General features: G+C 38.1%; 2 protein-coding genes across 2 annotated transcripts; both read left to right on the top strand.

The window, feature by feature from the left end:
• Window positions 1–163: 163 nt before the first annotated feature.
• stmnd1 (stathmin domain containing 1) lies at window positions 164–4,548 on the top strand. Its single transcript, XM_028035342.1, has 5 exons — window positions 164–487; window positions 1,351–1,522; window positions 1,624–1,769; window positions 2,687–2,812; window positions 3,970–4,548. Exons 1-5 carry the CDS (start codon window positions 425–427, stop codon window positions 4,411–4,413), a joined length of 951 nt encoding a protein of 316 aa, XP_027891143.1. The 5' UTR covers window positions 164–424; the 3' UTR covers window positions 4,414–4,548.
• Window positions 4,549–6,861: 2,313 nt separating this feature from the next.
• Window positions 6,862–18,600, top strand: rbm24a (RNA binding motif protein 24a). Its single transcript, XM_028037189.1, has 4 exons — window positions 6,862–7,336; window positions 10,466–10,589; window positions 10,717–10,771; window positions 16,186–18,600. The coding sequence occupies exons 1-4, from the start codon at window positions 7,169–7,171 to the stop codon at window positions 16,541–16,543; spliced, it is 705 nt and encodes a 234-aa protein (XP_027892990.1). The 5' UTR covers window positions 6,862–7,168; the 3' UTR covers window positions 16,544–18,600.
• The last annotated feature ends 3,047 nt before the right edge of the window (window positions 18,601–21,647 follow it).

The raw sequence follows: 21,647 nt of genomic DNA, 5'->3' as shown, positions 1-21,647 counted from the left end.
AAAAAATCTCAAAGTAATGAGTAATGTCAAGTAATAATTTTCCTTTTTCTTTTTTTTTAAATTAATGTTTTTGTTTGTTTTCAACATTCAAATATCAACATGCTGTTTCCACTTATTTTATTTTATTTTTCAGCTGAAACCTTTATTTTTCAGGAAACAAGATTCCTCTCTTTTTGACCTCCGTAGAGGTGTGACCCGCAGTAATTAAGTGTAACCCATCTCCAGAGATGTTTTCGCTGGTCGCTCTCTGTTTGTTCCTGGGTATCAACCGGGTCAGATTTATTGTAGCAACGGGCCCTAGCAACGGGTCGGGGCCATGGAGACAGAGACTGTGTGAAAGTATGCACGACGGGTAATTGTATACAAACTGGAGGGGTAAAAACGCGACGCATTTCTCATCCGTCCGCTTTTTGACCTGCCAAAGATGGGATGTTCAAGCTCCACGGGCGTCGTGGTTCACCCGCTGGCGGAGGCGAGCCGGGACGAGGTATGCTCGGCGTTTCCACCTGCGTTAAGTGGCTCAAACTCTGGAGAAAGTAGCCGCTATTTACCTGCAGAGGTGTTTGAAACTGTCAGTCGTTTGAGTTGAATTGTTGCGTGCCAGCTGTTGGAGTAAATAAATAATAATGATAATAATAAAAAAAGGCTGTGCTCACTTAAATGTCGCCCAGCTTACACTGTTAAATCTGATAAGTTGAATAAACTTAAAAAACAAATCAAACATAATTACTTTGACTTTGCTTATGTTATCTAAAAAAAAAAAACCCCATCACTGGCTCACCTTTGTATTATAATTTTTTGTTATTTTTTTGCGGATTGATTAAGGTGTTTGAATTAACTTGTTTCTGTTGAAATGAATTCCTCTTGTTTCAGTTGAGTTATGCACATTTATATATGTAAATTATCATAATTTATTTTTTGTATTTACGTTTACATATACATGTCTGTGGGTGTATATGTATTGTAAGTATGTATAGGCATATGTGCATGTAAATGTTTGTAAATATATATATATATATATATATATATATGCACTTATATTTCAACTGTATAATATAATATACAATATATATTGACGTAGTTGTACTTATATTTCTAGTTTTACTTATATGGTGTTCTTTCTACACTGTACTGTTTTTTATTCTGTTGTTTTTAATTTATGTTACTTTTATTTTGTTCTGTCCACTTAAATTTCCCACTTGTGGGACTAATAAAAGATTTTCTGATCTTTATTCATCTTAACACTTTCATTGGTTCATGACAGCATCAGTAAAAACATTCAGAAAGTATAACGACTACTTTGTAAAGTCCTGAGTCGTAATTTTCTCTCCGTCTCTCCTTTTGTATCAGGATGAAGCAGGATCTAAATCCAGCGGACGTGGCGACTCAGCCAGGTCAAAGGGCACAACGGACAGCGGGGTCATGATGGAAAACAGAGACCATCTGGTGTTACCTGGAGGATTACCAAATAAAATCCCTCCTCTACCGTCAGAGAGCCTCATGGAATGTGTTGCACCAAATGGTGAGTTTCACTTGCAAACTAGCTAACAACAAAAAAAAACCTCATCATGTTGCATGAAAGGGGGCAAAAAAAAATTACTCTTCGAATTGATTTTACTTCAGATGCTGAGTCGGACTTGCTGCAGGATGACGTCACAGCTCAGGGGCGTCTCAAGTCCATGGAGATACTGGAAGAGCTGTGGAGTCAGGGCATCATCCCAGTGGGACAAATACAGGAGAAAGACAGTGGAGCTGCCTACTGCATCATGGTGGGAGCCTCACTTTCTGTGGCTGAAACGATCAACCAGTACCTGTTTTAATGTTAGAACTGGAATTTATCTTTAATACGTCTTGAGCTTAAACATTGGTCAGTTTTGAGAATTTCCTACTCATTTGATGTCATATGATATTTTTAGACTTTTATTGTCCCAAGGAGTTTCAACTGAGTTCAGTGAACACCCCTTTAAAATACAGGCAAAAGCAGAAACATCTCAAATTTATCTCAAATTCCAGTCAAAATTCAAAACAGAACCATCATATATTGTTAAACGTATACGTTAGTGTTTTGTATAATCTTATATAATTACTTATTTAATGTTAAATTCCTTTTAACAGGAGGTAAGAAGTGTTTCATATCTCATCAGACATGTTGTAATTAATTAATAAGGTGTTAAAAAAATAATCAAATACTTAAGTTTTAAGTGTCTTTTGTTATGTCAGGGCAATATATTTTTTATGCTAAACTTAACCAGTATGTCGCAGAGTCACGCCACACTTTAAAAGTTACATTTTTCCTGCTTTTATTCCAATTACTTATAACCTTCATCATGTCTATGAACAGGTCCAACTTTATAATCCAGATCAATTCTGCAGGATAAAATAAAAGAAAGTGAATGAAGGCCAGGATTAAGTACATTTTGAGTTAATACAATTTAGAAATCCCACATTCGAGGTGCAAAATAGCCTGTGAAGACTTGCCTTCATTTACAAAACTTTAGGAACTAGAGTTGGACATAATGTCATTGTTCCTGAATGCAACAAAACGTTTGTCAGCAACATCACTTTAAACGCTGTGACATGTCTTGAGTGTAGAAGAAGGCACGGCATTTGAAATAAACCGGTAAACTGCATTTCAGTTGTTGCAGCAAAAGTAATTCTAGTGAAAATGTGTGTTTTGTCTTATTAGCACGAATCCAGACGCGTCACTAGAAGACTTCCTGCCAGGTTGGAGTCACTGAAGGCCAAAAAGGTTCAAAGCCACAGCAGAGAAGAGTTTGATGAAAAAATGAGGCTGGCTGAGGAGAGACGCAAGGTGGAGTTTTTGGATCAATGTTAATGTCTTGTGCTCCTGACACATTACAACCACAAACCTGATTTATAGGGTTGCTATGGAACTCATGTTTGTGAAATGTCAGAAAAAGGGTAGATGGCTTTAAGAAAAATTTCACTAATAATTATGAGAAAGTGTCGCATGCCTTTGTTTTGAGTCCCTCTGAGGCAATACTCAATACATATGACCTTTTACTCCAACTAAAAGGAGTACATTCTATAGCATTGCACTTCTACAGACTGGCTTCACTTCTTTCTGTTGGATTTTGAAATCCTAGAATATTGTTGCGTAGCCTCCAGGGTTTGTGAGGTGCTTGAAATCCTTGAAAATGCTTGAATATTCAAGTAGGTGTTTGGAAGATTTGGAAAATCCTTAAAAGTTCTTGGTACTCAAACTGCAGAGTTTGGCAAATGTAAATCGGAGGGCGTTATTTAAAGTTGAAACAAGTTACTTGAAGATAACAAAAAGGCGCATACATATTTTGTCTCTCTGTCTGAAGTTAAATTTGACAAAATTGATCTTGTTTCAGGTCAGTTAGAATCACCAAAATGATTTCTATTTGCTAAATGCCAGAAAATGTATTGAGAAAACTCTTTAGAGATTTTATTGTGACTTTATCAGAGCAGTTTATAAGAGAGACATTTCAAAACATAACATTTTACTGTATTTTAGTGTACTTTGTCCTTACTGTAGAATATAGAATACTACCACAAGTTATCACTGTGGTAGTAAATTATGTCATAATTGTGAATTGAAATAGTCTATTTTTAGTTCATTTGCATTGCTTTTATCTTCAAAATTTGAAAACGTACCTTGAAAATGCTTAAAAAGTGCTTGAATTTTACTGTGGGAAGGGTGTACAAACCCTGAACTCAACTCTACTTTAAACTTTTCCACAACTTTCTGTTGCTCAATAATGTTGCTCTTTTTTTTTAGTGGTGTCAGCATAAAGGGGGGTGTTTAAAAATTGAGGCCACACTTTTAAATTTTTATTTGTAAGGAAAAAAAAAATCAGCAATGTATCCTTTTCCTGCCATTTCATAACTTACGTCGAAATTTGTGGTTTCAAAAAACACGGAAACGTTCATTTGTCTCATTTCTCGCTCACATGAAGATCTGTTCCTTCCATCGTCTTTTAGATGAAGCAAGAAGAAATGAAGAACCGTTTAAGGACAAACACGTCGCAAGGTCGACGACCGGCTCCCGTCTCCAGCGGCGAGGAGGAAACAGACTCGACCTTGAGTCCTGTGGAGTCGCTACATCTCCCAGCAGCCAGCGCAGCGTCTCCAGCTTCTGCGCTCCACGGCCAGGCCCCACGCAAAGGAGCCCTGGGAGGAGAGTGGGTCAAAGGGGCTGAAGGAGACAGCAGGGAGTGGCCGGAGGAAAAACACGAGGGGGGAAAAACGAGGCAAGGAAGGGAGGAGATGGGAGAGGAAGGAGATCACCTGGAGAGAGGTGGGATGGAGGAAGAGGAGCTGACTCCGGTGGAGGAGCTGAGGCCGGGCGAGCTCCTCGATTCTTTAGAGGAACTGGAGAGTGACTCCAGCTTTCAACGCGCCGAGGACAAGGACGAAATGTTTTAGTTTATCACATAACGGAGCCTCTAATCAGCGCTTCATAGGAGAGGAGAGGAAGGCAGCCAAAGGATTTCATTTTGCACATTCACAGAAGATGTTGTTGGCCTCATGGATCTTATTAAACAAATGTAAAAGGGCAAATGAACTCTGTTTTTACTGAACTGTAGTGTTGAGCTCACCTTAAAAACTAAATGAGTTCTTGTTAGAGTTTCGTTGACTTTTTAGAAAGAGGTAGAAATAGAGCAGACTTTTTGTTCAACACAAGATGGCGTCGTTTCAGTGAGTAATGCATGTTTTCTACTCACTTAAATAATGCCATTGAATCTGTAAAATAAACTATAAAAAGGGGGGATTTTAATCTCAGAAGATATAAGATTTATTTCTGAAGTATTCTAGCAAGCATACAGAATAGCTATGAGTCTAAATATTCAGATTTTTCAGGAAAAACAAATCAAAGAGTGCTTCATTAATAGTTTCAGGAATAAAAACATATTTTTACATTTTAGCTTTGAAGGACTCGACAGGAGGTGTGTCCAAACGGATGAAGAAGAGATTTCGAGTTTCAAGCTTCTCACTTCTGTTTGTCGTGATTAAACTCAATAAACCCAAATCTCTGATTGTTTTTTACCATGGGGAATTTTGTATTGTTTACTTAATCTTGAAGCTAATTAAGCTCTGAATCAATATGTTAAAACTATGATCCTTGTAGAGTTAAATCCATCAAGAGATTCAGCCTAAATTAGAGCTGTTTGTCTAAATCAACTCTTTAAATGGGGCTCCATGTTGTTTAAGAAAGAGCTGATTTAGATGAGCATGCAGCTTTACAATAAGGGTATGCAACCTAACCGGACCCCCATTGTCAAGCTGAAGAAACTTGAAACAGCCCCCTCCCCTCATTTTATTCACGATTCTCTATGGACATTAAAAGGCGTGTGGTTGCATTAATAAAATAGAGCCAGTAGTAAGGAGCTGCATCAGGTTGCATTTCACTGAAACGTGGAGGATCTTTAAAGGAACAGCTTATACTCAGATGGATGTGACAATGGCTGCAGGCTCCTGTGATACTATTAGATAAACTGATACATATTTATGCTAAGGATAAATAACCTTAAAGAAGAAAAACTGAAGCATTTTTAGCATGTCCTGCTTTTGTAATCGGTAATGACGTGATCTAAATACTACCTTTACTTTCCCCCTGGTAGAAACAGAGGCAGGTACCTGCAAAAGTGAGCCATGAAAGTCTCCATGTTTTGCCGTATTATAACCATAAACCACTATTATCTAAGGATTGGATTCACATTTTAAGTGATAGTCAAACACAAGAAATATACATTGTTGTCAAATCATTTTAGTTGAAAGGGAAATTGAACTTTGACGATTACATACAACATGGACACACCGTGCTCCAGGTGAAACATGGTGGAGGCAGCATTGTGTTTTGAGATTGGGTCAGATTGAGATCCACCTTCCAATATGACAATGTCTGTAAAAATGCAGCCAGAACTACAATGAATTACATAAATCATAATGAACGGCTCACTCAAAGTCCAATACAATTAATATTATTTAGTGGCAAGACTTAAAAATTGATGCTTACAGACACTCTTTGTTCAACATAACCAATCTTGATCTATGTTTCATAAAATCGTCTGGCAAAAATTTCTTTCAGAAATAAAAACGATGTGAAATTTTCCTTTCACTTTGCAACTATCACTCTTTGTTGCTCTGTCACATAAAATCCCACTGCAATACATTAAAGTTTTTACATTTTGATGTGACAAAATGTAAATAAATAAATAAAAACAAGCTTGGAATACTTTTGATAAGAACTGCATTGAGAGGGAGAAAAGTATACAAAGAAGCTTCGATATAAATTATTCATGTTTGGCTGCGTCAAGGTAGGTTACTCATCAGGCTCTACAGGAAATGGCATTTCTTCTGTTTGTGACTACATTTGAAATACATTACTGAGAAGTTTACCTAATGTACAAGAGTTATATATTAACTGTAAAATTATCTTAATGTCATAAAATAATGAAAATTAAGACAGCCAGAGCAGAAAACCCCGCAAAAGAAAGATTTTTGGTGCTTCACCTGCCTACTTAATCTAAAAAAAAAAAAAAGAAGCCTAAAATAACCAGAAGCAACAAGAACTTCAAGCTGTGGTTAAGTAAGTGAAAATGTATTCATATAGCACCTATTTTATGACATAAACATTTTACATAGACATTTTATATTCCACAAAGACATAAACATAAGAACAAGAATATAAAAAATGACATAAAATGTAACAGTTACTGAAAGGACACCTCTGGATCTTTACCCAGGCTGTCCAGCTGTTAGTGCGCTCCTGTGTGTGTGTGTGTGTGTGTGTGTGTGTGTGTGTGTGTGTGTGTGTGTGTGTGTGTGTATGGGGCGGTCCGCTGAGCAGCTGGGTGGAGTTAGAGGCGACGCTGTTAGGAATGGGCCCCAAACCTATTAAGTTAGACAGCAGAGTTGTTGAAGGAGAGCTGGAAGCACCTGATGCTCATCTCTGGGACAATCCGCTCCATGTTTCTGCCCTCTTGACCGCGGTCAGAATAAATCTACCTCCAGGCTCCATCACTGTCGACAACTTTTTGCTGGTCTCCTCCATGTTTTTTTCTCACCCAAAGAATAATTGATAAGGACACTTTGCACTAGATTGCCTTTGTTGTTTTTTTTTAAACAGTTTCCGTTTACTGTATTTATTTATTTTTTAATATTTTTTTTGGCACTAACGATGCACACCACGCAAAAGGACACGACCTACACGAAGATCTTTGTCGGGGGTCTTCCCTACCACACCACGGACTCAAGTCTCAGGAAATATTTTGAGGTTTTTGGCGAGATCGAAGAGGCTGTGGTGATCACCGACAGACAGACCGGCAAGTCAAGAGGTTATGGATTTGTAAGTACAGCTTCACTTCAGCTCCGCGTACTATCCAACATGTAAAAACAGCGCCGTTTTTTTTTTTTTTACATGGCACAGGCTGGTTAAATCAGCCACTGTGCGCCTCAGCGGCTTGTCTTTCACAACAGTGATATATCTGCCTCTGGTCATGGGTTGTTTATGTTTTGATAAGGAGGCACTGCTTATATCTGCCACTGGCTTCTGCTGCAATCTCACAACTTGTTGCGCCGCAGCTATGCGCCCGGACACGTTGCTTCCAGGGCGCTGACAGCTGCTGAGGGCTGAGATAGTCTCACAGTGGAGTCACGCATGTTGCCCAACGTTAGCTTAGATGAAACATCATGATATCATCCTCATCACCTGCCAGACTGATCATTTTAAAGCATTAGACACTTGATCTAACTTGTTGGAGCAAAAACTCTTCTGGGTTGCCCAATAAAGTGCGCCGAAAAAAAGAAAATATATTCAGTTCCGACTTTTAAAAATAATAATAATAAAAAAAAGAGGCGTTAATTGATTGTTTTGTAATCAAAATAAGTCTATCCTTGAGTTTTCAAGATAAACAAACGTAAATAAAGCAAGTTGGATCAACTTGATTCAATTATTTGTGACTAATTAATGCGATTTTTGAAGTTGGAGCTGTATTCTCTATTTTCAGTGGACGTTTGTGAGTTTTTGTCTCACTTACGTTGCAAATGGTCAAACACATTTTATATTATAACAACACAATTTGAGTACAAAAGGCAGTTTTTAAATGATTATTTAATTCATTAGAGGAGAACTATATCTAAACCCTAGTGATTATATTTAGTTGTTATATTTTTGTCTTATTTTAATATTGTATGTCTATTTTTGTGATGTGTCAGGGAACTGCAGGTGCAAATTATTATAATTTTTAAATAAGGTTTATTATTATTTTCTAATTAAAACCTTTCTGGCAATGTGAAGTAGGCTGGAAGATGCTGCAACACATCGTTCCTAATCTCAAGAAATTTAATAACCCATGAGAAACAAAGTCTATGATATTTAACAGGCAGGAAAGGGTTACAAAACCATCTCTCTGGCTTTGGGACTCAAGAGAACCACAGTGAGGGCTATTATCCACAAATGGAAAACACATGGGAGAATGATGAACCTTCACTTGAGTGTGATCTTTACCCGTAATATCTCCAAGGTTTCATTGACAAATCATTCAGGAAAAAAACAGAACAAAAACAGAACAGCATTTAAAGCTCTGCAGGCCTCGCTGGTCTAAGTTAAGGAAAGAGAAGCTGGACAAAAATGGCTTCAATGGGAGAGATCTGAGATGAAACCAAAAGGACGCAAAGAGTCGTCTAATAATAGAGAAAAATATGTCAATCCCCAAGACTTTTAGGAAATTATTATGTGCTGATAGGATGAAAGTGGAACATTTTGGTGTGAAAAACTAAGAGCATTTCAGAATAAGAGCATGGTGTGATGATCTAAGGCCTGCTGTTATCGGTGGAACCATGGATTTTACTCTCCAGTATAAACTCCTGAAGGAGAAACTCCATCAATTAAACTAAAGCACACCTGGGTTATGATGTATGGCTTCGATCTAAAGGCAATGAACCAAAAAACAGAATAAAAAACTCCCTCTGAACTGACGCACACTGTCTATTAGAACTACACAGTATCTATGTTGAAATATTGTCCTTACTGTAGAGTATTTTTATTCTTAATTCTGATTTTATATATTATATTCTACCTTTGTGTGAATCTATTTGCTTTGATCACCTGTCACATTGCTGCTGTTGCACTGAAATTTCCCATAAAAGATATTTCTATTCTAGACTATATACAACTGTTGGAGTGGTCTAGTCAAAGTATAGACTTAAATAAAATCAAAATGCTGTGACGTGACCTTAAACATGATCTCCATGCCTTTTGTGGTTCAAAATTTCTCTTCAGTGACGTGAACGACTCAATGCTAGTTACAACAAACATCTGATGGGAGCTGCTGACTCTGAACACGGCACAGCTTGTAGGTTTGGGGGGTAGTTATGAATTTATTTTTTTGATTGCCTCTGAAACATTTAAGTGTGAGAAAAGAGAATCTGTCAACTGGAGGGATAAGCCTCCAGATTTATTTAGCCTTCCCATGACTAAATAAATCACTTCCTGTTCCAGTTCATAAAAACCTTCTTAAAAATCGGTGAGTGTGATGGATACGATATATCAGGATTAGACTTTTTTTTTATTACTGATATCCACCTTTTCCTCAGTTCACTGTGAGGTTGTTGGATAAATGTTAACAATAGAAGGATCTGCTTGGTTTGCAATTGTGAAACACAAGTCAGGTTTTTCATCACATGCCATGTTGGTGCTAAAGCTAAACCAGGTTACCTTAAAGAAACAACTCTAGCTTGATTAACTTGACTATCTTTGTGAGTGCAGGCAGCAGTCACGTCTAAACCAACTTTTCTTAATTTCCCTTATTGCTGCCATCTCTATAAAGTCAGAAATTACATCTAGGTAGGGAATATAAAGAGTAAAAGATACATTTTATTTTAAAAAAAGCAACACGTAAAGTTTCTAGCAAAGTTATGTGAGGCTGTAAGTAGAATTGTAATTTCTCTGTCTAAAGGAATAAAAGTTCCCTTTAATGTTTCTCTCTAATTTGTCAATAACTGGTGCATTTGTAAACCTGTCCTGTCTAACTATACGACCTTTTCGATCTATCAGATCATAAAGTTTGCTTATACCTGAGGCCGGCTCTGGCAGCCTCTCGTATCTCAACTAAAACATTATCTAAACGCAGCCAAACCTACCTGGATTCCCACAGCTTGACAGCTGCAAGAAATATCCCTTATTTTGTCATTTATATAAAAAAATATTTTAGTATCACTTCTAAGTCACCAAAGTAATGCCTTAAATTATGTCTTTGAGTATTTTTTAAGTTTTGAGACCTCAGAATGTAATTCTGTAAAAAAAAACAACTTCATGAAAGCCATGAGCTAAATGATGTAATGGGCAGACTCTGCTTCTCCCGTGCTTATACCACACGCTTACGCTCCACCAAATGGTTGATTTTGTCTGTTTTTCTGTATGATCTCTTGAATTAAAGCTATCTTTTGATTTGCCCTCCGCTTTCCTCCCCATAAGGTGACGATGGTGGACCGCTCTGCCGCCGATCGGGCCTGCAAGGACCCCAACCCGATCATCGATGGCAGGAAGGCCAATGTGAACCTGGCCTATCTGGGGGCTAAACCTCGTGTGATGCAGCCAGGTGAATTCAGCCTCATTCTCACCTGAAGCTTTGTTTGTTTTGCACTATTTTTCTGAGGAAGAACCATGTGATCAAGCTGTTCATCAGAATGGAAGTTATTCATTTTGTATTTTATTTTGTTTTGCAGGTTTTGCCTTCGGCGTTCCCCAAATCCACCCTGCGTTCATCCAGAGGCCTTATGGGTAAGGAATCTCTGGAGTCCTTGTTTGTTTTTATTATATAAAAAAAAAATAATTTGTCTTTTCTCTGTAAAGAAAATATTGATGGCTATGGATCATAAAGTTTTACAATAGTATTAATAAATCTCAGATGTTTCCTTACAGTCATGTATTTCATTAGGACTTAACGCTGCAGAGACGTGCATAATTGATATGTGGACAGAAAAGGATAAATGGTTTTAAAATTATTTCACAAGAAGTAACTCAAAAAATGTTCCATACATTTGTAGTCAGCCCTCTTTACTCTTCTACCCCTAAATTAAATGCGTTTGGAAGTTACTTTTCATGGGGTATAAATGCAGCTGTTCTACAAAGGCCTCGGAGGTTTACTAGTGATCAAAAGAAATATTCTACGTTTTGGACAACTCATAGAACAATGTTCAGTCATCCTCTAAAAATATGGCACCACTGCAAAAAGTGAGCACTAATTAGAAACAGCCAGGAGGCCCATTTTGACTCCAGATGAGCTGGGTAGCTCCACTGTTCATGTCTGGTAATCTGTTGCCCAAAAAAACTTGGAAACACTCAACGGATTTGGCATTTTTTTGAACAGTGATAAGACGAAAGATGTTACTTAAAGAAAAACATGAGAAGTCCTTACTTAATATGTTTGTAGCATCATGGAAGCTGGTATAAGTAGATGGCAAGATGGAGCTAAATCCTGAAAGAAAACCTGGAAAAGTTTTAAGACTATACAGAATTTCACATTTCTGCAGTATTAATTTAAAGAGTCACAATGGTTTAAAGCAAAATATGTTCATTCGTTAAAATGGTCCAGTCAAAGTATGGATGTTCTCTGTCCAAGTTTGAGCCATCATGGGAAGGAAAACTGCCCAAGATGGCAGATATTTACCTTCAGTGGTTTCACAGCATATTAACTCAACAGGCTTGAACATAAATGCATGCAAATATTATTTGGAAAAAATTAAAACCATGTATCTTTTTTTGTTTCACTTTAAAATTATGCATCACTTTGTTGTTGTTTGTGGATGTAGCATCACAAAACGTAAAAAAAGCTTGATGGGTAGAAATACTTTTGCTAGTAATATTTAACAATATTGGGATTATTATTGATATTCTGCCGATTATAATATAGATCATGTAGATTGCAGGACTCTAGGTGTTTCTGTGTGAATGTTTTGAGTGGATTAAAGATGGAAACCTGCAGCCTGACTCAATGTTCTCTCTCTGGTTCGACAGGCTCGCTCTCGCTTAAGCTTTCCGTTCTGCGAGCCTAAACTCAGATCAGACCAGGGAAAAACCCGTAGACTCGATCGCGCACAAACGAGCTCTCGCTGTGGTGATTACAGACGCATGTACGTAGGTTTCATTTCTGATTTTTTATTTTTTTTTATTTGAGTAGAGCTTAGCTTGGTGTGCCGTAATGAAGTGGGTGCTGTTGGCTAAACCGTGTGCCATGTTGGAAAAACAAAAGTAGAGAAAAAAAAAATTGGATTGGTTGAATTTTTGGGATGATTTTGTTTTTGTTGTACTTTTTAAAGTTTTTGTGGAAGAGTGGCAACTTTACCACACTAAAAAAAAAGGGTTTTTTTTTGTTTGTTTGCTGTTTTTCTTTGCTATTTTTATTACTTGTATCTGCTGTTCCATCTGTTTACTGGTTTACTAAAAGATGAATCTTTTGTGTGGTTTTTCTTTTATTCAACCCACTTTCCCTGAAGCCTTTACACTCTGCTTTCAGGATAACATCACTGTTTCTGTGCACTCACAGCCTCCTCCCTACCTTAAAACAACACATGTTTACAATTTAAAGCCCACTGCTAAACACCAAAGATCAGGTACCTTTAACAGAAAGGTGGATGCTTGTGTGTGTCCACTTTCACAAGCACACAAAGGTCCTGGGTCCTATTGTGCTAATGTGTCTTTGTCCATCATGCTCGTTTCAGCTCAGCTCGCCAAAGTCTCCAGTGTGACAAACAAATGTCTGGATGTCTCTGTCTCGGTCTTATTCTCTCACTGCGAGCTTTCGTCACATGGGCTCGTGGTGTTAAAGAAAACAAGTGCTCCCATTGTGGCCCACAAAGCCCTGAATGCTGACACTGCAGTTGCGTGAAGCTCTGAGTTGGGTGTATATATGTGTGTGTGTTGGATGATGGGGGCCATCGGTGGTGTTGGAGTAGTCCGTCATGTAACATCAGCAGATAAATGGAATAATGTGGAAGTTTAAATGGGAATGCTTCAGAAATTAAGCTAAATTGGTAGCAAAGGAAGGAACCTAAGGCAGTAAATAATTATCATTTTGTCTTTGCATAAACATCAAGACCTGCCTGTAACATCACTAATCCTGTACATTTTTACTTGAAACTGCCATAATTTTAGTACCTTCTGCAGATTATTCCATTTAGGTTCAATGTTATCAACTTTTTATTTGCTAGAGCAGCGCAAAGAGTGTGATCAGGACACGGAAAGAAAATAATGAAAGATTTTCAAACTTTTTGCAAATACTGTAGTCTAAATTAGATCATAAGTTTAAATTTAGTATTATCTCATGTTTATATCCCTATACATGGTCTGTTGTAAAACTAATGAGACTGTTATTGCTTTTTTTTGTTTGTTTAACAATATTCTTGCCACTCTTCTAACACTTTTTGACTGCTTCTCTGCTATTTTGGCCAAGTCAGTCAGTTGACATGGACAGTCACGTCTTGGTATATTTACACTTCTACCATACCCTACAAATTGATTGAACAAATCTACGTTTAATGCTCACAGCAACAGTATTATTTTAATTCTTTTAAAATGCACTAGTCTGTCACAAATAGCCAGGAAATGATTCTCCACTGCAGCACAGCTAACTCCTACATTTTGTAAAAGTATAAAAGGGAGAAAACATGAGAAACAAATGGCAGTATGGGTCTCATTGGATGAAATAATGACTCCATCCTGTGTATATGCATGTTTTAAATAAAGTAAACAGTGTTGAAAGTTAATGTTTTACTTACATCATCACTATCTGCATCATTTTCCATCTATGGGTGGATAATAAAAAGTTTCCATGCACTTCTTTTGAGCATGCTAAACTAATCTGGGACTTTTAATTACTAATTCTAAGGGTCACAGTTGAAGTAAAAATACACAATAAATCATCCATGGAAGCCTTTGTTGTCTGCAGTCTTAATGAATCTACAGGTATCCTCCAAGTTATATATATATATATATATATATAGATCTAGGCTTACTTCCTCTCAAACGCATTCCTCCAAGTATTAAAGGCTTCTCTTGTAGAGTAACATGTAGAAGTTTTTATACTGGCTCTCACCCTGAAGAGCAGCCAGGACCTGCTGAGATTGATTAGCGTGGGCTTCAAAGTACAATTTCAACATCACATGATGACACAAAATGCTGTTTTTGAGAGTTTCCAAATTAGATTTAGGGAAGAAAAAAAAGACCAAAAACTTTTTTGGTAAAAGAATTTTGTTACTCGCCTTTGAAAAACTAGATGTTTGTGTGTTGAATATGATAAACCAGCTTTGCCCTTTTAGTTACTTTACATGTTCCATATATAGCTGTAACCTACTTTTCATGTTTTTATGTTTCTTATATTGGGTTAATTTGCTGTGATATTGTTTTTTTTTTATTCTTTTGTCTTCTGTGGTGCATTGTTTACTTGCTTTTCCACTTGTGTTTTTTGTTTTTTATTTGTGGCTGAGATATGGGTGCTCTAACATAGGGTTGCCATGATAGAGTCTCTCCATCAGTCTTTCACCTCTGACCCACTTTCACCTTGAAGAGGAGGAGCCTAATCAGTCAGAAACTGACTCTGAATTTCAGTCCCATTGATCCCTCATCTCACGCCGGGCTGCCAGGCCCTGCAGAGGTTCTGGTTCGGGATAAGGCTATGTCATGCAGGACAGAATGCTTTCATTGTTCAGAACTGTTTACTTAATCGAAACATCCCTGTTGGTGCAGAGCCTAGTCCCGGCTCCCCTCTCTGCCTCTCTGGCTCTTTGTCCCGACACAGAGGGGGAAATGGCCAGCAGTGTCCCTTTTAAAAACTGTCCAGCTGTCAAAGTGGCAGTGACATTTTTACAATGTGTCCCTGGGATCATCCCTGTCCTCCGTCGCCCGCAGCCTGACACTGTAAGCCCCTCTCTGCCGTTTAAAGCTGCAGGTTACACACCCTGAATTCTGTTTTTTAAATTTTTATTTGTAGATCTCAGTTCAAATCAGGTCTGCTCAGTGACAGGCAGGTTGGAAGCCTGAAAGGATGAAACAGTCAAACTTCGTCTTCGTTCGTTTAGCCTTCTTGTTGTCTGCTCTAAGTCTTTCCCAGACATGTTTCCATATATCCTAAATTAGGAGATTGTTTATAAGCTTTCTGTGCTACTTCTGAGTTTATTATCTTTTTGAACACCTCGCTGATACTTAATAATATTTCTAACTTTACTCAAGAGCAACTACCAAACCAGAGAGTATTGTTAGCTCGACCTGGTAGCGCTTAGGTATTGATTGGAGAGATATTTGACTTTTACATTTCCAGCTAAGCTGCTCACTAGTCAGGCGCTGATCCAGCTGAAAGTCTCCTGATTATGTTAACCAACCAATGTATTTGTGCGTCTGTAGTAAAATATTAAAGAGTATTTTAAACAATTAGTGTAAGAAATTACCCACAGACAGATATAAAAGAAGCAAAACGACCAGCATGCTCCATGTTTTTACCTCTCTCTCAGATCCCAACTGTATTTCTGGTGACAAAATACTGAGGCCTAAACTTCAATGTTGATTATTTACACTAATGTTTTATTTAGCAAGTTGTAATTTGGTGTTGAAAATAAGAAATGACAACAATTTTGAGAAATTGACGATTGACCGGACACAACTGCAGATCGTTTTATTCCCTTCTATTGAGTTCATAAGTGACATTTATTAGTAGAATAAAGAAAGAATATCTTGAGAAATGCAGAAAAATAAGTTTTGACTTCTCCATTGTTGTTCTAATTTGTAGTGGGAGTCCAATCATGTATTTTATACCCTAAAATTGAAACAGCAAATTATTAAATGGCAATATGGCAGAGCCTTCAGGTTTTTTTTACAAACCGAATGGAAAATATGAGTTAAAATGTGTAGATTAAGGTTTTAACTGCACAAAATGTATTGTTTTAACAGACTTTAAAAGCCAGGAGAATAAATTAACCAGATTAATTAAAGTTATTCTCACCTTTGACCTTCTTGGCTCTTCTATTTTGGCAACCCTATGCTCTTCTGCTACCACCTGGAGTTTCTTTGTTGCTGTTGACTGAACTGAGTGGTGAGGAGCGTGCACGGTGTGGTGAAGTTGAGTTTCAGGGGGAATTTCTTTGGACTGCCAAATTTCAAGCAAACATTGAATTGTCACATGTGTCTGTGTGTTTGTCCCACAGCATCCCGACCCATTATGTGTACCCCCAGGCCTTCGTTCAGCCCAGCGTGGTGATCCCCCATGTGCAGCCCGCAGCCGCTGCACCTGCCACCGCCACCGCCACCTCTCCTTACATCGACTACACCGGGGCTGCCTACGCGCAGTACTCCGCAGCGGCTAACGCAGCTGCGGCCGTGGCCTACGAGCAGTATCCCTACGCCGCCTCCCCGGCCGCACCGGGCTACATGGCTACCACTGGCTACGGCTTTGCTGTCCAGCAGCCACTGGCTGCCGCCGCCGCCCCGGGGTCAGCCGCCGCTGCGGCCGCGGCCTTCGGGCAGTACCAGGCTCAGCAGCTGCAGGCCGACCGCATGCAATAGCAGCGGCCGCAACTGTTGCACAGGCAAAGAGACGGATGGTCCACTGCTGGTCCCAGCTGAAGTATCACAAAGAAGACCGGGTCAGCGCCAAGGCTGAAGTTCTTTAAAAGCTGGTGATGACAATGGTGAGATGGGATAGGAACTTTCCAACTTGCTGTGCTTTATCTGAACAAAAAAGCTGAAAATGAAAAAAAGGTTGCAGAACAAACTATGGAAATGATCAGTGTTGGTATTACTATGAATACTATTCTTATTGCTATTGTCACTGGTAGTTTCTAGAGTAGAGTGACAGGAACCTAGTGGTTGGTATAATGTAGGCCTTTAAGTCCTAATGCTGTCTCTAACGTTAGTTTGAGGAATAGCCTCTTTTTCTTCCACTCGTCATGTTTCAAAAGTGTTATTTGGTTATTTAAAGCCCTCATAACATTACTATTTTATTTATTATTCTTGTTAATATCACACATTGAGGGTCCTCCTTGTATTTTTCTTTCTGTTCTTTGAGTTAATGTTTTCTGATAATCAGGGAAATGAAACCGTTTTCCAACGTGTTAGCGATTTTTAATTTTTTTTTTACATTTCTGTCTGGAAGTCGAGGTGTCGTAAATCGTTGTGTCAAAAACACATTTGAAGAACTACCTTAATGATCTTCCTGATGCTGAATGTCCCATTTCCTTTCATACTCAGCCTTAACCTCTTGACCTATGCAAAGCAAACAAATCAACAAAAGAAAAGAAACAAAACTGAAAAATGTCATGAGCTCTGACCAGTCTACAGAGAGAGAGAGGGAGGGAGGGAGGGAGGGGGTTTCGCAGAGACAACAGAAACACTGACAAAAGAGGGGAAGACAATGACAAACACTAAATCTGTTGCTTTTCCACATTTCACTCACATTCATGCATCCAGAGGCTGCAGAGCGCTAAGAGACAAAGGCAGCACAGTGGCGTTGCTCTCTGTGACGGAGAGGGCAGCTGCTGGGGCTGAGGGGGGGGCGATCGGTGGACGGAGCCGCTCCTGCGCCGCACAGACAGACCTCTCTGGAAAGAACGCAACGTTTGTGCTCGTTTGTTGAGCTGTCACATTTTAATCCCCGGCCGAGCCTTTTGGAAACCGACATTGCACCCCTCAACCCCCCGGCCCCCGCCTCGACCCCAAACCACCCGACCCACCCCCTCCTCTCTCTCTCTTTTTCTCTCTCTCTCTCCAGTCGCATCAGCATTTCCAGCTCTGAGGTACGCACTCACACTTTCTCCAAAGCTAACCCGACAACTGACCTGTGTGTCAGGACAAAATAGGGGTTTTCTCGTTGATGTCATGTCGGTCTGTGTGCCTTACATTTTTACAGCTATTTAAATGAGAGAAACACAGAAAAAGGACAAAAAAAATCTATTATTTAAGTTATTTATTTTTGCGGGTTGTTGACACTCTAAGAGTAGAGACTTAGTGGAGGTACTGTGTTATCAATATTATTATGTACTCATCTCAAGGCAAATATAAGTTATTGATTAGTTTACTATCATTATTATGATGATTAATTATTATTATTATTATTATTAACATGCTCAACCAAAAATATTGATGTAGAAGCTATTTAATACACTGTTACATGCACTGTACTTTTTATTTTTTGGACTTTTTAGAACAAAACATTAAATAATAGCTTCGTGCATTTAAATGCAGACCTGTTTGCATACAGGTTGACTCTGAGTCTTCTTCGTTTAGCTGGGAGGAATTATTAAGGAGTTTTACTAAAAAAAATTTTTTTAAAAAGAGCAAAAAAATGCTGCTTTTTATCTTCTAGAATGTATAGCCGCCGTCGGGGTTTCAGTAGCTTCTGTTGCTTCGTATTCATCAAATCAGTTGTTTTACACTGTTGGGAATTTTTTATACTTGAACTTTTTCTTACAAGGGAAATATGTAAAAAAAAGTAAATGACAAAAAAAACAAACTTTTCATTGTCAGTGGATGAAGGCTTTTAAAGCGTTTATGATAAACCTTTACTTCAGAATTTCAACCGCATGTAATCGAAGTGAAATAAAATGTTCTATATTTGAAGAAAATTTGGTGGTATTTTCCTTTTTATTACTTCTTCTGGGGAACACATTGTGATTATTACCTACTCTCACACATACATGAACGTGATGTCCTTTTTCTTCTTCTTCTCTGGGGACACATCTCAACAATTTTGAGACCTCTTTATTTTCTTTAGAAAATAAGGAAGAGAAGTAAAAATGTAAAAAATAAAGGCATCGTCATAGTATAAATAAAAAGTAAAATACAGTTTACACAAGTGCAGGTGTTTCTCAAAAGGGTGCACACTCCTACAACAAGACCAGGTTTTATGACAGATAAACGATTTACATTTTTTTCTCCTATGTGTTCCTATATCAGGCATACAATGTCGCTGTGCAGCGTAGATATGTTTTTTGTTGTTTTTGCACCTTTGTTGGCTATCTTGTACCTTTACGTTTATTTCATGCAATTGGGTGTGTGCAGTCTCTCAGCTAATTAAAATTTGTTCAAAAGTCTTAAATAATTTCTTGTCCATTTTATACGTTGAGTCTTTTAAGAACCTCACGTCTTAAAAGACAGTATGCAGCAGTCATAAACACAGTCTAATTCCTCCTGCATCTTTTTTTAAATGATGGCCAAAGATGGAACAGTGGAGGACAAACAAAGAAGAGCTTTAAGATATCCCATCCATCCTTCCATTTTCTAACACCCTGGTCCCTAGTGGGGTCAGGAGGGCTGCTGGTGTCTATCTCCAGCTGACGTTCAGGGCGAGAGGCGGGGTTCACCCTGGACAGGTCGCCAGTCTGTCGCAGGGCGCTTTAAGATCTGTCTGCAGAAAATAAACTCAATCTGCATCATGTTTTAAATTATGAATTGTATCATTTCTTTCATAGTTCATTGGAATCAACTTTTCAGAGCTAAAATAATATTACAGTACTTCTTGTTTGGCATTTCTTTGACATTTGGCCAAATACATGGAAACAATTTGTACATTGGAGACTGAATTTTAATGATTAAGATTCTTGGAAATTTAATACTGAATAGGATCTGCTTACTCTCTTAAATCAGACACTTTTTTTGTGAGATTACACTGTATGAACTGAACTCGTTTAAAATCTAAAATAGATGGTTAACACTTTGATGTAGCAGTCCGATAAATCCAGCAGGAAACATGGGGAATCCCATGCAGCTCTGGCAAATGATGTGAGACCAGGTCCCTTTTCTTTGTGCAGCTGAAGATTGATGGCTAATTCAGAGGAACATTAATGTTTGCTGCTGTAGGAGCAGCTGATGACATGCAGCACTTGAAACTGATGTTCCTGACAGAAGGATATTTGAGTCCTTAGGAGGAGAAATGCAGAAAACTTTCTGGCTGATCCACCTTTAAGCAAAACTCCCAGACATCTTAAAAGTGTTTAACATCATGTTTTTTTGTTTGTTTTTTTAGCTATTTATGTGTATTTTTATGCAACTTTGTGTGTAATCTTAGATTTGTGTAACATGTTGGCCATTCTCAATTCATTTTATTTTTGTGCCATTATGTTAAATTTGCCTCCTATGTGTGTTATTCTAGATACATGCATATTTTCATTGTTATTTGGGTGTTTCAAATCTCTTTGTTAATATTTGTCTTCTAAGTTCATATTTTCAGAGAGCATTACTAGACAAGGTTTCATGAAACACATTTTAATTTTAATCTATTTCCTACTTATCACAATGCTACTTCTACCACAAAATAAGAGAGGTAAAAAATTATAATAAAGGTAAATTAAACTAAACACTCCATGCTTTGTTGCTTTAGGTTTTCCCAGGTTTGTGTGGAAACGAGTGACACAAGATAAAGTATCTGAGGTGTCGGTCTATCAATGATTTATTCCTTTTCTCATCAATAAATCACGCAGCAGGGAGTGAGCTGCTCCTCCTTTGCCTTGCTTCACTCAGCTTAAGGGAGTATTTTGGTCCGTGGTGAAACCAGAAGCGACATGGCGACATGTCGCTGGTGGAGCATGACTATGACGCAGCATCAGTACAGAAAAACCTCAAACATGAACCCAGAAACTGGTTTATCTTAGTTTAAATGTTAGTTTCCTAAAAGTTCTAACTACAGATGGCTGATTATTATTATTATTTTAATATAAGGAAGGTTCAGGAATTTAGATTCAACCCTGAGAGCGCCACCTTCTTGGAACTATCTGGGAATGTTCTCTGAAGATTCCCTGAATGTTCAGCACAACTTTGACGATGTATCCTTGGAGAACCTCTAGGTTCAGGATACAACCAAAGCAAGTATAACAGCGTCTGACTCTACAGGCTTTGCACATCTGGAGACAAAAGTGTTTTGCCCTTCTTTGCGAAACAGTACAGATTTTCAGTTGGGTTTGGACCTGGACTTTGCCCAGGCAACACATGAATATACTCCACATTCATCTAAGTTGTAGGGTAATGCCGTCTATTTCTAATTGCAGTCTGTCATTTTGGATGTATATTCAGGCTCTTTGTCCTGCTGAAAGGTTGAACAGTCAGCTTTTCCTCCATCCATTCATCCATCTTTAAATAAACTCTGACTTGTTTCCTTATCACAGCTGAAGAAAAGCCACAGAATGATACTGCCATCACAGTGTTCCACCATTTTGTCTTCACATGCCACACATATCTATTCTTTTACTTTGTTGTACTGCTTCTCTCCTGCACCATTGTTAATCTTGAGAAATATTTCAGATTTGATTTATCTTTTTCTTCACATTAAAGACTCCTTCATTATCATGTTGTCAAAAGAATCAGGCGCCAATATAAAAACACATTTTACCAGTAAGATATCTAAAATGATCATAAACCCTACAAACAAAATACTTTATTTGTATTTTTTCCCATTTGGTGTTGGTTCTTTTTCTCTCTCTTTTTTGTGGGCTCCTAAACAGAATTTGAAGCAGAATAATTTAGAGACCCAGATATTCCCATGATGATCCAGATTGTAAGAGGCTACAGTGAAGACTCACATGAAGATTAAAGGAACACAGACCCGGGCAGGAACCGCCACCCTATCTGTCATCTATTTTTAGCGGATGACAGACACGTTTTCAAGCTTGTCTGTCCG

The sequence above is a fragment of the Xiphophorus couchianus genome, chromosome 13 (assembly GCF_001444195.1).
Source record: "Xiphophorus couchianus chromosome 13, X_couchianus-1.0, whole genome shotgun sequence".
In the NCBI taxonomy this organism is placed as follows: domain Eukaryota; kingdom Metazoa; phylum Chordata; class Actinopteri; order Cyprinodontiformes; family Poeciliidae; genus Xiphophorus; species Xiphophorus couchianus.
The sequence above is the reverse complement of the archived record's forward strand: the minus strand, read 5'-3'. Positions and strand labels throughout refer to the sequence as shown.

Bases quoted from the DNA above. Each gene is read 5' to 3' on its own strand.
- stmnd1 (XM_028035342.1), top strand. From the start codon at position 425: ATGGGATGTTCAAGCTCCACGGGCGTCGTGGTTCACCCGCTGGCGGAG. The intron at 1,523-1,623 runs GTGAGTTTCACT...ATTTTACTTCAG, and splicing joins GGAATGTGTTGCACCAAATG to ATGCTGAGTCGGACTTGCTG. The intron at 2,813-3,969 runs GTGGAGTTTTTG...ATCGTCTTTTAG, and splicing joins TGGCTGAGGAGAGACGCAAG to ATGAAGCAAGAAGAAATGAA.
- rbm24a (XM_028037189.1), top strand. From the start codon at position 7,169: ATGCACACCACGCAAAAGGACACGACCTACACGAAGATCTTTGTCGGG. The intron at 10,590-10,716 runs GTGAATTCAGCC...TTTGTTTTGCAG, and splicing joins ACCTCGTGTGATGCAGCCAG to GTTTTGCCTTCGGCGTTCCC. The intron at 10,772-16,185 runs GTAAGGAATCTC...TTTGTCCCACAG, and splicing joins TTCATCCAGAGGCCTTATGG to CATCCCGACCCATTATGTGT.